This window comes from Dicentrarchus labrax, unplaced genomic scaffold, assembly GCF_905237075.1.
Source record: "Dicentrarchus labrax unplaced genomic scaffold, dlabrax2021, whole genome shotgun sequence".
Taxonomy (NCBI): Eukaryota; Metazoa; Chordata; class Actinopteri; family Moronidae; genus Dicentrarchus; species Dicentrarchus labrax.
This window is the reverse complement of record NW_026136722.1, coordinates 6181000-6195945: the sequence shown is the minus strand read 5'-3', so window position 1 is coordinate 6195945 and position 14946 is coordinate 6181000. Positions and strand designations below refer to the sequence as shown.

The 14946-nt window shown below is 40.5% G+C and overlaps 1 protein-coding gene across 6 annotated transcripts in view; it reads right to left on the bottom strand.

Moving 5' to 3' along the window:
• Positions 1-14946, bottom strand: part of LOC127356448 (voltage-dependent T-type calcium channel subunit alpha-1I-like) — a 152214-nt gene that overhangs the window by 13317 nt on the left and 123951 nt on the right. For 3 of the 6 annotated variants that reach the window (XM_051388186.1, XM_051388184.1, XM_051388185.1), the window contains exons 30-33: positions 10514-10592; positions 8990-9111; positions 7056-7511; positions 2828-2977 (exon numbers count right to left, since the gene is read on the bottom strand). In XM_051388186.1, the coding sequence (XP_051244146.1) occupies positions 2828-2977; positions 7056-7511; positions 8990-9111; positions 10514-10592 (807 nt within the window). Of the gene's footprint in view, positions 1-2827; positions 2978-6531; positions 6910-7055; positions 7512-8989; positions 9112-10513; positions 10593-14946 lie in introns of those variants that run through there. The other 3 variants (XM_051388187.1, XM_051388188.1, XM_051388190.1) reach the window with 2 other exon arrangements.

Sequence of the window (14946 nt, the reverse complement as noted above, 5' to 3'; positions counted from 1 at the left end):
TGATTTCAATGTTTGTCTCACAGTTGGATCAAACCAACAATTTGTGCTTGCCTATCAAATTTGCAAGCACAATACACAACATCTGCAAGTTCTGCTACTTATTTCTCCTCTCAGACCTCTTGGAACAACTCATTTGTTGCAATATGCCAAGGTATTACCATGCACCAGAGTCCATTCACATCATTATCGCCGTATATTTTTTGCCTAACAAACCATTTTTGACCACAACACCTGCTGATGGCCTTATATCAACATCACTACGGGTCTGTGACTTACGCTGGCCCAAATGCTTTTACCTGAAAAACAAACAAGCAATATTACTCCTGAGCATAGCTTTGCTGTGGTTTAGCTTCTTCCAAGTAGCTTTCAGAACTATACTTTCTAAATAACCTCAGAAACTCTGATGATGCCTTTTAAGATGGCGCCCTTCCAAAAATCGCCTGATAAGTGCCTCTTTATGCTAGAAACTGAATAAATGTCAAAGGCCTTCTCTGCTCCATTGAATTGTTCCCTGCAGACTCAACTTTAGTCACTCTCAAGCTGCGGCTGATCTCAAATCCTTATTAGGCAGTTACTTGATGAATATTTCCACTGTCACACACACTGCACCCAGGAGTCCCGCTGTGCCTTCCTGTCCCCTTAAACACAATAACATTGTACGTAACTCTCAGCAGTGACAGAATCATCTGTCTGAAAATGCCACACACCCACACACTCTCTCTCACACACACAGACACACAGACAAACAAGTATGCAAGTCTGATGGTTAAAGAACATGGGAAATTGAAGGAGAACAGTACATGATCAGATACAGTAAATCAGATATAAATACAGTAGAGGGTTAGCCAAAGAAGTGGAGGGACAGATGGGAAGAGGAAGCATGTTAAAGAAGGAGCAAAGATTGATGGTTTGACAGCATCTGCAGACAGGCAGAAAGCAGGACTGACAGGTGTGAAGGTGTAGAGCCCAGTTATTGCTTCTTCTGAGCTGACCCGCTGCACTTTGTCATTGTGATGGACAACACCGGCACAGGACAGTATGTTTGTGAGTGTGTTTTTTTTTTTTTTTTTATGCAGGGTCTCCTGTGTACAAAATACCCCAAAATGCAAGTAAAGGAGAGTGTTTGTGTGTGCGTGCATACATGCATATCAAGAATGGTTGCTTGTGTGTGCGCATGCAAAGGGCCTCATTAATCCACATTTCGGCTCATATGGAAAGTTGATACAATCTTGTGTTGATGGTGTTTAATTAAGGTCTGAAATTCTCTTTGTTATACTGTACACATACAGTAGCTGACAAGCTTTATAAAACATGAACTTCAACACCACTCCCCATTCAAACTGCTTTGTGTGATGAATGAAGCCCCCGTGTGTGTGTATGTCCATGAAAGTACGTGCAAATGCATGTTCCTGTGTGTGTTTCTGTTGCAAATGTGCATGCATGCAATCTGGTACCCAACATCATGGTTGTGTACGTGGGTGTGTGCCTGTGTGCATAAATGTGTGTGTCTTGTATGAGTGTATTCAGGGTTTCAGGACTACTGAGTTTAACTTTTGCGAGCTTTGCAAAGAAAATGTTTTGTTTAGCAAGTTTTTGTAACACAGATGCACTACACTACACTCTGCCCACACCAACTACAAGTCGATGAAACCCCTAGTGTGCATGTATACTGTTACTTACTTATATGCTACTAAGGATGTTTTTCAGTCTTATATTTCTACCCTCACAGCTATTTGGGGCTTGCATCCAGTGTGAGTTTTTTTTAAACACATTTATTTAAACTCACACTGTCCCTCAAGATAATTTAAAACACCTGGAGCCATATTTACAATACAGAGCAAGGAATCAGTCCTAACTTCTCCGAATGAGCCATATTTGGTCCTACTTTCAGGCACAGAAGTAAAAGTGTTTTATAAAGCAAGATCCTTTTACAAAACTGTGCCCACTTTGCAGAAAACTAAATCTTAAAATTCACATTTATTTGACAAGAAGAAGCTGTGGTTAACACAACGATGATTTAGATCCCTCACATCTGGGACTGCATTATTTTATTTTTAAAACTGACCTGTTTCTTCCCCACCTCTAAAGGTGATAATGAAACAAGCCTTGGTAAGCCTGGTTTTGCTGGTTTATGAGTGCAGCTATTGATAAGATGCCCACACCAACTAAACCATGGCATTTTCAAAAACACTGTGAACACTCTGCAATCTGTTTATATTTCAGTCTGCCTGCTTTGTGGTCGACTGAAAGTGCTGCTCTCTCTCTCTCACTGGATGTAGCTGTCATGCCATAGAACGGCAGCAATGAGGACTTCAGATTCACCTGAGACTCTTCAGGGGAAATAATGTTTGCCCAAAAATGTCAATAGACTTGTTGTTGGGCTCATTTTTTAAAATAACATTGCTAAAGGGACCATGTCTTTCAACATGGTTTCTAAATTGGCAACAGTAGAGTACCTTCTTTAAAAATAGGTCTCCTCTTCTGAGATGGGAGTATTTTTAGTACTGGTGAAATATTCTCTGTGATTAATAGGAGTTACTCTGACATGTTTGATAAATATTTGCCTCCAGGTTGGTCTTGTAAAGCTCAGTAGGTAGAGCCTGTCACTAACAATGCTTATGTTAAAAACGTATGCATCAATCCACAGTACTGTAAGGTATTGTTGGTAGTTGTGTAGTGTGAGCCAAATGTTTAACCGAAATATTTATTCCTGTGGTTCTGTTTCTCATGTAAATTTAAACCACAAGGATGAATTTAATATCTGGGGTGTGTGAGTGTCTGTGCGTATTGCATGTATGTGTGTATCCATGTGTGTTCAGGGTGGTACCTCTTGCGGGTGGCCCTTGCAGTCTTTGCAGATTGGTGGAGGAGAGGAGTAGTGGTGGAAGACAGAACCGGAGAGGTTGTCGATCATCAGCATCTCCCCCTCCAATGTATCCTTGATCAGGAGAGATACGCTGTCCAGCCACTGGCTCTCCTGGAACACATACACACACACACACACACACACACACACACGGACACATACACACGGGACGCAGGCCGGCAGACCAGTATTGCACGCAGGCGCAAACATGTGCACATGCGGACATGCGAGGACAAAGAACACGCAGGGAAATGCATACACCATCGTAAGGGTTATAAAAATGCCTGTGTGCACACGCAGGTATCCTTATACTGTATACTTAGTTATGTACTAACACACAAATAGACACAGTCACATATGAGCATTTTCACCCACACACACGTACATCTCACACTACCTAAGCCTTAATTTATGAAATTCCTCCCAAAAAAAAAAAAGAAAAAAAAAAAGCAGACACATTCTTCCTGTCAGAGATCCTGTACCAACAAACCAGAACAAATCCGCCTCTCATACTTTGATGGCCTTTGGGGCTAAACAATGTTCTCTTTTGGAAAAAAGCTCCTCAATAATATGACTCCAAACCCTCATTAGTCAAGTAACACATAATTTTACTATCAAAGCCTTGAGCACTGAGAGCGGCGCAATTACATTTGATATATCACCTCAATTAGGCTGTTCAATACCTTGTTGAAACAATTTAAGATTTAAGCATTTGCTTTGTGCTCTGGGTATTATTAGGTTTAAAGCAATTTAGACTAAATCAGTCAGGGCTTTTTCTTCGACTTAAATGATTCCTCCTTGCTTGAATCTCATCTGCCAGACTGGTTTTCCCAAAAAACAATCTGGCAGAAAAAGGAAAACTACTGACAGGAAAAGGAAAATACTTTAAAAATGATTTTCTGTGTTTCTTGGCAGTGCACTGTATTTCACAATGAATTGGATGCATTGTGCCTGTAACACATTCATAACGGCCAAGATAACTCTATTATATCAGCAGATATATCCCAAAAGATACTGTGAAATAAGGTCACTCCTCTTCAATCCCCACACAAGCCTATTTTCATAACACATTTCTACAACATCGCTTATAGGACTATACTTAGATCTGTTATGCAAACACACATTTCTGACTCATACTGTTATATTACAATCACGGCTCATGTTTTTGAAAATGAGGGGGCTAAGAATTCAAGAGACAGGTTACTGTACTCCCAGCAATATAAATATAACTAACCCATGCTGGTTTATGAAACAGTGTTGCAGTGCCACATTTTGGCGCAAAGACAACCTGGCTGCAAGGCTGACTCTGCCATATCCAGCTCTTTTAATATATGGATGTATAAAAAAAAACCACACTTCTTCTGCTACTTCTCGCTCTCTCTCACAGACAGTCCCAAGATTGTCCATTCTGTGTAGGTGGAGAGCTTGATATAAAAATAATGTTTGATTGACTGTGGTGGCCTATGTGCTGGCCTCCATTAATAACTGTATTAGTGGACAACAATAGGGCCCGTCTGCAGGGAATAGAAGTTGAGAGAGAGAGGAGAGAGCTGAAATTAATTACTGCGTCTATCTGACTGTCACCGACTCAGCTATTATCTCTCCTCTCTTGTTCCCTTACTCTCTCTCCCTCTGTGTGTGTCGACTTCCTACAGTGTCCCCTCTAGTCTCTGTGCAATATATTACTGGTATTTCACCATAGAGTCACAACAGAATTTTTCACTGTATATTATGGCACATTATTGAATTCACTAGCTCTAGCTGCAATCTTTTTTGAGCTCTCGAAAGCTACTTATATCATCAAATACCATCTGATCTATCAACACCCTTTGAGTATTAGAAACATAAATTTTATGGCTGAATAAAGCAATTTGAAATCATAAAACCCATATTTCTGTTATATTAATAAATAAATAAAGTGTACCAAGGAAAATTATTTGTTTGCTGGAGAAGCTACTGGTAATATTATGACAATATGTGGAGACTCTCAAATTTTGACCCACCACAGCACAGTCAGAATGTTTAGGTGTGTACACTTCCTCGTGTGAGCCTTTTTCAATTACACACATTTACACACACACACACTCCAACCCGATAACCTGTGCACTGAATAAATTGCATTGGTTACCAGATCCCTTATTGCATCACTTGAGAGACAGAAAATGAAAGAGAGGGAGATCGAGATAGAGAGCGAGGGGGAGGATGCTGCCAGTGTGTTCTCCCTGGTCTGCATTAAGTTCCTCCGTCAGCCAACACTGAGCTAAAAATGGCTCCATGCTGCCAACTTTAGCTCTACAAAGGTGAGACACTTCATGGCAGCCGATGAGTCATCTTTATGTCTATTTCTGCGTGGATATCTCAGACTATCATTAGCGATTTCGTAATGGAAGCATGTGTCTCTGCTGTCAGACTGTGAGTAGAAATGAGAGGCCATCTTCTCTCACGCACAGATGTAGGCACTGACATTATCCTTTCAAAAATGTAACCTGTGCGTGTGCGTCTGCGAACTCACGCGGTGAGTGCTGAATGGTTAATAAGGCTTAAATGAAAAAAGCTTAATTGAGAAAGCAAATAAAATTGCTCATCTCTCCTTCCTGACAACATGGGTAGCTATGACTTCAGTGAAGGAAGACAAAAACACACTTTCACAAGTTTAAATGAAAATACATGGTCTAGCCTTGACTTTCATCTGCCTAATATCACTTTAGTGGTTTGGTTTAATATTGGAAAATGCCTTTAATTCCAGCCGATTGTTTTTTTTCTCATATTAACTGGTTTCTTAACACGATTGCAATTGTGCGATGTTGCCATTAGGCACAGATTGGTGTCTCTTTCTTCCTTTCCCTTAGATCTGCCTTTTCTTTTTATTCCCTCTCTTTGTGTAAATCTTTAACCTTCCTTGCCCTCCCTTTCTCCTCACAAAATCTATAAAAGAAAAAGAGCAAAAGTACAAACAAATTATACAAAGAGATAAAATGGTAAAATGACTAAGTGTAATCGTGCTATGTGGCTGTCAGTCAATTTCCCGAAAAAAAAAAAACCAGAGCGCTCTTCTCTACTCTCTCCCATGTCAGCACCATTCCAACACTATACAGAAATTACCATCATAGTGTTTACTTCTTTTGTATTCCTCCAGCCTCTAAATCAAATATGTAATTTTCTCCGCATGAAGTAATGCATTGATACTGTGTAAAGAGAAGCAAACTGACAAGCAGCCAGAGAAACAGAAAAGAATACTCAAAAGTAAGGATGTCTCCGTGGCGCTTTTACCCCAGATAGTGATCCGAATTGTTCATTATTCAGTATCTACTGAGACTGTCTGATTCACGTTTTCCTGCATACATATTTTCGGACATAGTACTGCTCCACTGCATATTAGGCCTACTTTAAAGTTATTAAAGCAATTATTACAGCGATTTATGGAGGCTTATATTAGCTTGAAGACTGAATTACTAAGCATTAAGAAGATCTGAACTGCATCTTGCTTTCCATAACTTTCTACAATATAGTATATTCTCCAGTAGTGTTTAGTATAATGTTCTTGGAAAAAAGACTGTCAGAGCAGACACTGCAGGAAGGTTTTGATAGTATTGAAGCAACTTCTCTTTATCCCCACTGCAGACAAAATCAAGACAACATGCATGTGGAAAATGAAGCTAAAACAGTCGCAAACCTTTATTTATTCATTTTTTATCCCAAAGCACCTTCAATACTAGCTACCTGTGTGCTAGCTAACTTGCTAGCACAGGTTTTTATTTTAGCAGAAACCACTAGCCACTGTTGACCTCACTCTGCAGTTTCTCTGCAATATGCATTGGTTCCACTGTTTTAAAGGACCACAGCAAAGCATTACAACAAAGCTACAGCTGGGTCACATCTAGGATATAAGTAAAAGGAAATGGATGTGAATCAATGAGGATTTGATTTTTGTGTATCCGAAATGGGTCCATAATAAAAATGCCTTGGTATGGCTGATCCCGATCCTGCAGATCAGGCCTACTTGCAGGCAAAAACACACACGCACACCCCCACCCACGCAAACACTACACATACAAATAGGGCTTTAACACTATCAGGTAACAAACACAAGAATACTCTCTCTCTCTCTCTCTCTCTCTCTCTCTCTCTCTCTCTCTCTCTTTCTCTCTCTCTCTTACGCACACACTCACACAGAAATACACACACTCACTTGTGCTGGTGAGTACAGAGTTCGGCTGGAGTCACAGGAGCTGTACGTTCCTGGGCGCGAAGAGGCTGCTGCATGTCGCATCCTGCCCACTCCTTCACCCCTCTCTCCTCTGAGAACTCCTCTTTCCTTCCCCCCTGTTGTACCTCCAGGCCCTGATCCAGCAGCAACTAGTCCTTTGTCCATCCTCGCACCCCCACAGCTGGGGGCGCCCATGCAACAGAGGGTGCCCTGGGCCAGCTCCAGCTCAATTTCTGCATCCATCTCCGCCTCCTCTTGGGCCTCCTTGTTGGAGTCGTCCAGGTGCTTCATCAGCACGGCCACCACCACATTGATGAGCACAAACTGGGCGGTGAGCACGAAGGAGACAAAGTACATGGGCGAGATAAACTGAAGGCTAGGATTGCAGGCATAGTCCACATCGGTGCCATGGTCTGGTGGGCACTCCCGCAATGTGTCCTGGTGTCATTAAGGCAGAAGAGGAGGGGAAAGGTCAGGACAGGGTTGGTTAGGAGTGTAGGAAGAAGGGCAGTGTGGAATTGAAGAGACAAAACAGATAAGCGACCAGGTGTACAACATTATTTGGATAAAGCTTTGTGAAGAGACAGGAAAATGTCAGGATCATCTTAACATACATGACACCTCATACAGAAGCCCTGCGACAAATATTGTGTTTGTAACATTCAGTTTTTGGTGAGAGCAACAATGAAAAAATCCTTATTAAGTACATTTGCGGTAATAATAGAATGCATCTAGCTCATGTTAACAAGCCTCTTTGTATTCATGACAACTTGTATAATCACCATACACTTAATTGTTTTGCTTCTATGCAAAACAACAGGAGATTTTTTTTTTTCTTCCGTAGGATTATTCTAGTGGTTTTCCAGTCTGGTTAACATGTGCACAGAGGAGTTCAGTCAGAGCAGAGCCAAAGTGACAAGTGTTTTCTGGAGGATGTACACATATCTCACCCGGGCTGTGACCACACATAACTGTTTCAGCCCTCTGAGCTGAAGCTGGTCTTTTCTATCTAATTTAACGTTACATTTACTACACACTGTGCTCCTTCACACAACATCTCCCTTTTCTGCCTTCACCCCCTTTCCATCTAATTTCTTTAAATATTTTGGTTCTCTTCTTCATCAAAATTTCCATTTGGCTCCAACTCTTGCTCGTGCTGTTCTACCTCCCCCTCCTCCTTCCTTTTTTCATTTTTGCTGTAATTTTCCCTCTGGAGGGGAGAAATCATAATAACTGGTCAGTTCTTTTAACCCCCTTCCCATCCTTTCATCCTCCCTCTTATTACAGTTCGCTGGTGCCTCTTTCTCTCCCCACTGCTCTCTTGCCTGCCTTTTCTCTCCTTCATTATTTCCTCTCTTCCCTATCGTCACTGCATGACTAATTACGACTCTGCCTCACCTTCTTACTAAACCAAAGCAAGGTCTGGCTCTCTCACAGCCCAGGTAGTAATTTGACGGCTCAAATGACAGAGATTTACTCTGAGAGGTAGCATCTGTGGCCTGCTGGTTTGCTTCATGGCCGGCTACCATCCACACTGCCTGTATCCAGTGTGTGTTTAATGGTCCACGCCCGACACGCTCCAGCATAGACTCTATTCCCCTCGCAGCCTAGGTGTGCGGAGGAGTGGTCATAGCTGCTACATGCGTGTTCAGGAGAAACTGGTGTTCTGTGTATGTGCGTGCAATGAGGCACATTCACTCCCCTGCCCATCAGTAAGGAAATCTGTGCCCCCGGTGCTGAGCAAGCATATTTCCTTCTCATCAGTAAGCGTCGCTAGAGTGGAAGATCTCTCTCTCATCTCTTCACTATTTTCCCTAATTCTGTATTTCTGATTTACATCTTTTTTAAAGCACAAATTTAAAGTGAGCTGTATTAAGATTGTCTTTTTACACAATGTTTTGAATGCATCTTCGTACCTTCATGATGCCATTCCAGTTGTCGCCCGTGGAGACTTGAAACAAAGTAAGGAAGGCCATGCCAAAGTTCTCAAAGGTAGCGTGACGACTCATTCCCTCACATGGATAGTCTGCGTTGCAAACTGGGGATGAAAGTAAGGTGGGCGGATGGAGGAAGAGAAGAAGTTATCGGGCCACAGAAAGAGGTGAGGGGATAAAGGGAAAGAGAAAATGGAGCAGGAAGGGAGCCGGGATAACAAAAGAAGAGAGTTGTGAATCAACACTTAACATGGCATTCCACCCAAAAACTGCAGAAGCATGCACCATTTATGTTGCTAAGCTGTTTGGATGACTGCCCAAACAAGCCAACTCAGTGTAGACATAGTCTGTTATCAAATCAGTACCAATGTGACCAAACATTCTATTTGTCTTTGTGCTTTTATCCCAAGATAATCTCTAGAATGGCCTCAAGAAAGAGACACTTGCATTTGCCACTAATCCTTTCTCCTGCAAAGCTCCAATAGGAAGCAACATTGCCACTGGCTGCAGCTGCAGCACACAAGGGAAATGTGACAGTTTGGAAGATATATCTTCCAACTTCAATGTGGATATTTTAGGACAATACTTGTGTATCAGAATACTGGAGAGTGGGTTGATTCCTTAATGGCTGCCTGACTGCAGGAGAAAGAACTAATGAAAAGGAATAAAGGATGGAGAAAAAATAAGGAGATTTTCATCATGATGTTAATACAAGTTATCTTGCTTTTATGAGCACAAGATGAGTTTACTATAATGAGAGCATGAAAACTCGAGGACACATTTTGTTTATGCACTGGGACAGACATTGACATATCTTGTTTTTCAATCTCCACATGCTTATTAGTGATGTGTGGACAATATATTTTTCAACAAGTTGGTATAATCCTTTCATCTCAACATTACCACATATGTGGTTAAAGGTTTAATCCAACTAGTGGAAGAGCTTATGTACATATATAATGGTGAATATGTGTTACATGCCATATAATATACACTTTCTTACAGTTCCATAGTCTTAAATTCCACCTTGAGATCAAAGAGTAACTCATCAGCTGTAAAAGAAAAATCTGTCCAAAACTCAAAACACTTGCATTAACTCAGAGATTCCCCTGCACACAGTTCCCCTTTGAAAGCCCACAGGAAGCTGCATTTGTTGCTTCACAGAACCCCCTTTTTTTATCATTTATCCCATTACATTGGCCTAAATATCCAAATACATTTTCCCACAATAAATAATGTATCATCAAAGTGTCAACAAATGTGATTTTATCTTTACTGTTACTGGTGCCAGTGGCCCCTTAATACAGTCATATATCCCATCCTCTCGTTGGTAAATTCTTGGAATCTTGGAAGATCTTGGAATGAATATATGGATTCTCATTAGAGTTGTGGTTAGAAAACACACACTGTAAAATTAGTTTAACATCGTTTAAATTTAAAATGCACAGGTAGAGAAAAGTTTTGTGTGACATAATCCCTTGTAGGCATCATTATTGGTGCACTCACCAAGTTCTCCGAAAAGCTCTACTCCTAAGGCGGCGTAGATGAAAAACAGTAGCATGAAGAGCAGGCCCAGGTTACCCACCTGCAACCCCCACAAACACACACACACACACACACACACACACACACACACACACACACACACACACACACACACACACACACACACACACAAGAACAGAATAACTTTTTACTATACATGCTTTAAACCATTGGACTGCATTCTAACATCTGCAACCTACGAAGTACTACCTAAACAGCACTATGGCTAGGTTTTGGGCTATATACTTTAATGCTATCCCAATTTGGCTCAAAATCTTAGAACCAATAAAAAAAAGAAGCATCTTAAAACAACAAAAAGATCAAGTAGCTATGGATCTGCTTGATGAAAGCAATTCAACCGTTTTATAGTCAGTCAATAATCTTTAAACTGACCATCAAAGGTAGAATGTCCCAGGGTTAAAAAAATCTAATCCACACATCATTTAAGATGGAAAATGCATCGTGCATATTGTTAAACACTGCTACTGAACAAATTAACAGGGAATCAAATACATGGTGTAATAGGTGTGCAATTAAAATGTCACAAAGGAATCCAACTTGTTTCTTCCATGCTGCTCCCATACACTGCTTACTTCTGCAAACCTTAGTACAACTTCCTCTGAGACTTTGATACAACTGAACCCCTGATGCTTTTGTGAATTTTTAAGTTTGGGGGTTTGGGATTTGGCTCGGTTCCACCACAAAACCGCCTTCTGTTAACACAACTTAATGGTGATGATGATGTTGCATGGTAAACACTCAGGGCAAAATCTAATCCCATTACAGGGATACAAAACCCAGTCTCCTATTCACTGTCTTTAACACTCTGCTATCAACACTGCTCCACCGGGAAATGAGGAAATGCACTGACAAATAGTTACTATAATTATAAACCACGTGTTCTAAAGAGAGGTTTAGAGCACTCCACCTGTGTTTTCAGGGGAAAGATACTGGAAATTTGCTGTTTACTTTGTAGAGTTTGGTCTAGGAATAATGCATCAACATTATGACACTGACAAATCTTATTCTAAAGAGATGACACACAGGCTGCAAAGGAAATAGCAGATTATTAAAATAAATTATGTTGAGATACTTTTGGTAGAAGCTTTTTGGCTGTTAAGGGCTATAATGATGCTTAGCATCCGAAGAAAAATCGAAATGAAAAGGAACGTTTTGACAATAATGCCTGGTTTGGAAGGAGAGGTCTCATTAAATAGGACCCAAGTCAAACAATTGTGATTGTGATTAAAATTAGGTTCCAGTAAATTGAACTATAATGAGATTACAAAGCAATGCCATTTCCAGCTAAAGAAAGAAATGCATTTATTTTCACCACCTCTCAAGATTTAAATATCTCTTATGTGTCTTCTTCATCTCTCCTTAGGAATACACCACGACAATAACAGACAGGGGGAGAAATCAGCAAAAATTCTGTAAGAATATACCATTATTTACATTTTAATGTAAATAAATAAAACAATATAACTGTTTAGCAGCATCTACTTTAAAAGAATATTAAAGTTTACCTTTCATGTAGACAAATATGCCCCATTACGTGCAGCACAGTCTGATGAGTCCCTTTGGACTGAAAGTAATGGAGGTAATTGCCGTATAACCTTTCATTTGGAGTGCTGTAATAATTCTACATGTGACTGTTCAGGGGTTTGCCTCCAGTACATCACTAAGTTAGTGCTATCCTGCCTGGTGTACTTAACAATCTGTCCTATATAATGGCCTGAGTCGATATGGGATCCAGGATGAGGATGAATGGACTTTTGAAGAAGTTTCACTAGGCGGGACTTAATAGTGTTATTCTATGCAGATGTGTATAGCAATAACTTGGATGGATGGAAATACAGTAAGCATGAGCTAGTTTCTTTTTCAAATATTTTTTTCTATTTTTTTATTGTAATTCAAAAAGAAGGATGGACACCTACATCATATTAATAATCTAAGCTAAATACAAATTGTTTCACAGGGGGCAGCCTTCCCAAAGCACAAATGGCATACCATGTGGTGTCCACATCTGCCTAAGGCTATTCTGGAGGATTCCAGCCATTCCCAGAGAAGTGATAAAACAACTGGCTCAACTTAAGTGCCAACATGATATAGGCTATTAGTGTAAGCGAATGGTGTGTTGCAGCCATTTTGCATCAGTTACGGGGATGGGGATAATGGCGGTTGCTTGTGGGTAAAATTACTTTGTCTTACTGCATCATTGTAAAGAAAAGCCATAAAAATGCCTTTTTCTTAACCTGTCGATGAGCTATTAAGCTTGCTCACTCATTTAATATGCAATAATAATACCCCTGTGAGTGTATGGATGGCCTATTAAATATATACACTGCTTCACATCATGTTTAATCTCATAAATTATTATTCTAGCAGACATCTGTCCCTGTGTGCCCCGATGGCATTATTCATATCCCTTACCTTCTTATAACACTAGCTGTGTATTTGCCTGTTCCTTTGTTCAGCTGAATCCTGAAGCCTTTGTTGAAATGTCAATACTTTCCTCAATATCCTATGTGATGTAATGACACAGGATTGCCGTTTCATTTTCACAGTAAAATATAGCGTAATATTACCTCAGGTTAATCTCTCGCCAGGTGTAACGCTTTCCCTTTCGCTCTTTCAGTACCTCCATATGCACACACACCCATACACAGAGAGAGAGAGAGAGAGAGAGAGAGAGAGACCTCCTGGAATTGTTTAATTAGCCCTAGTTTTAATTACCTCCCCTGGTGCCCTTGGGATAGAGCAAAGGGCTCAGTGTTAATGAGAGGGGGATCAATAGAAAAGAAAGACAAGGAATCTGTTCTCCCTCACCTCTGCGTGCCCTCCTTTCACCACACCACCTGTTTCCCTCTGTTTGTTTCATCTTACTTTTGATGGTCAATGGGTCAGACGATGTGTGCTTGTGTGACTGTGTAAAAATGAGGCTGTACACCAGTCACCAGTCACATAATCTGTCTGTGTAGCCACATATACTTTAGGGTTGTATATATGGTATTTAGAACATTATTACAGGAGCAAATAAATGTGTAAATATATACTGGAGTGAAGGCGTCCTGAGCAGAGAATGTCATCACACTCTCCCTGTTTACTTCTCCGTTTTGATCAAGCATGTTAATGCATGTGAGTCTCTCTGTGTGCAACTGTTTAAGGAGAGTGACTTGCAGCCACTGAAGCCCTTTCATGAATATTTTGACATCTAACTCTATGAATTAAAGGTTTATTGTGACCAAGCCAGTGTTGGAAAGACTGTGGAAAGACTAAAAAAGACAATTTTAGTGAGTTTCTTTTGGTTTGTGTCCAGTAGTTTTAAGTGTGTTTTATGATTATCTGTGAGGCAAAATTAAGTCTGGTGGGCTGTAGCACCCATTTGTTTTGATCTAAGATGTTGTTCTCTAGTGCAACATCTAGTAGCAGTGCATTTCCTCCATAAAACTTTTAAAGGAATAGTTAAACATTTTGGGAAATACGACGTTTAGCTTTCTTGCTGAGAGTTAGATGAGAAAATCTGTACCACCGCTGGAGCCAGCAGCTGGTTAGCTTAGCTTAGTTTTCAGTTTTTGTACAGTTTAAATCAAGATATAATGTGTTGTTGTGTTTCCCCCTCTTTCCAGTCTTGCTTCTAGGCTAAGCTAAACCAGCTACTGGCTCCAGCCTCATATTTACATTACTGTACAGGCATAAAAAGTGTATGAATCTTCTCAACCAACTTTGGCAAAAAAGCACATAAGCATGATTTCAGAAAGGTCAAACTATTGCTTTATGTTTCACAGGTGAAGTAATGAAGATGTAAAATTCAAACTACTGTTCTGACAAAGATCAGCATACAGTGAACAGCTCAACGTAAATTTTATTGATTAATAAACATTGGGACACTGATGAAGACATGATTCTGTGGCCACACGTGAAAACAGCATAACATCTTTTCAATATAACACACATATTATGTATAGCTACATGACAAGACTTGGTTCTATTGTCTACTCTTTTATTCTTAATTCATAGTATTGTGCTACAAAGCAAACATACACTGCTTCCAGTCAGTAAGCACCGTGTAAAGAGGCATTCTGGGAATTTTCTAGAGAGTTAAACTTTCAGTACACTGGAATGATTCTTCTTGTGGGACGGCCTAGAAACCATCCGACTCTGTGAACATTTCACCACCAAATGAACTACAGACTGGTTTAAGAATCTCCCACTGTTTCTAGCACACTGTGGTCACAGTGGGAGTCTGGGTACTCTCCATGGTGCTGAAAGTGGAAACAAGACAAAGCCCATGAGTGTGTATGCGTCTGTGCACACGTGTGTGTGTGCCAGTCTACCAGTCTGAATGAGTCATCTATTAGAGTTGCCTACAGGCCAACAGAGACAGAATGGGG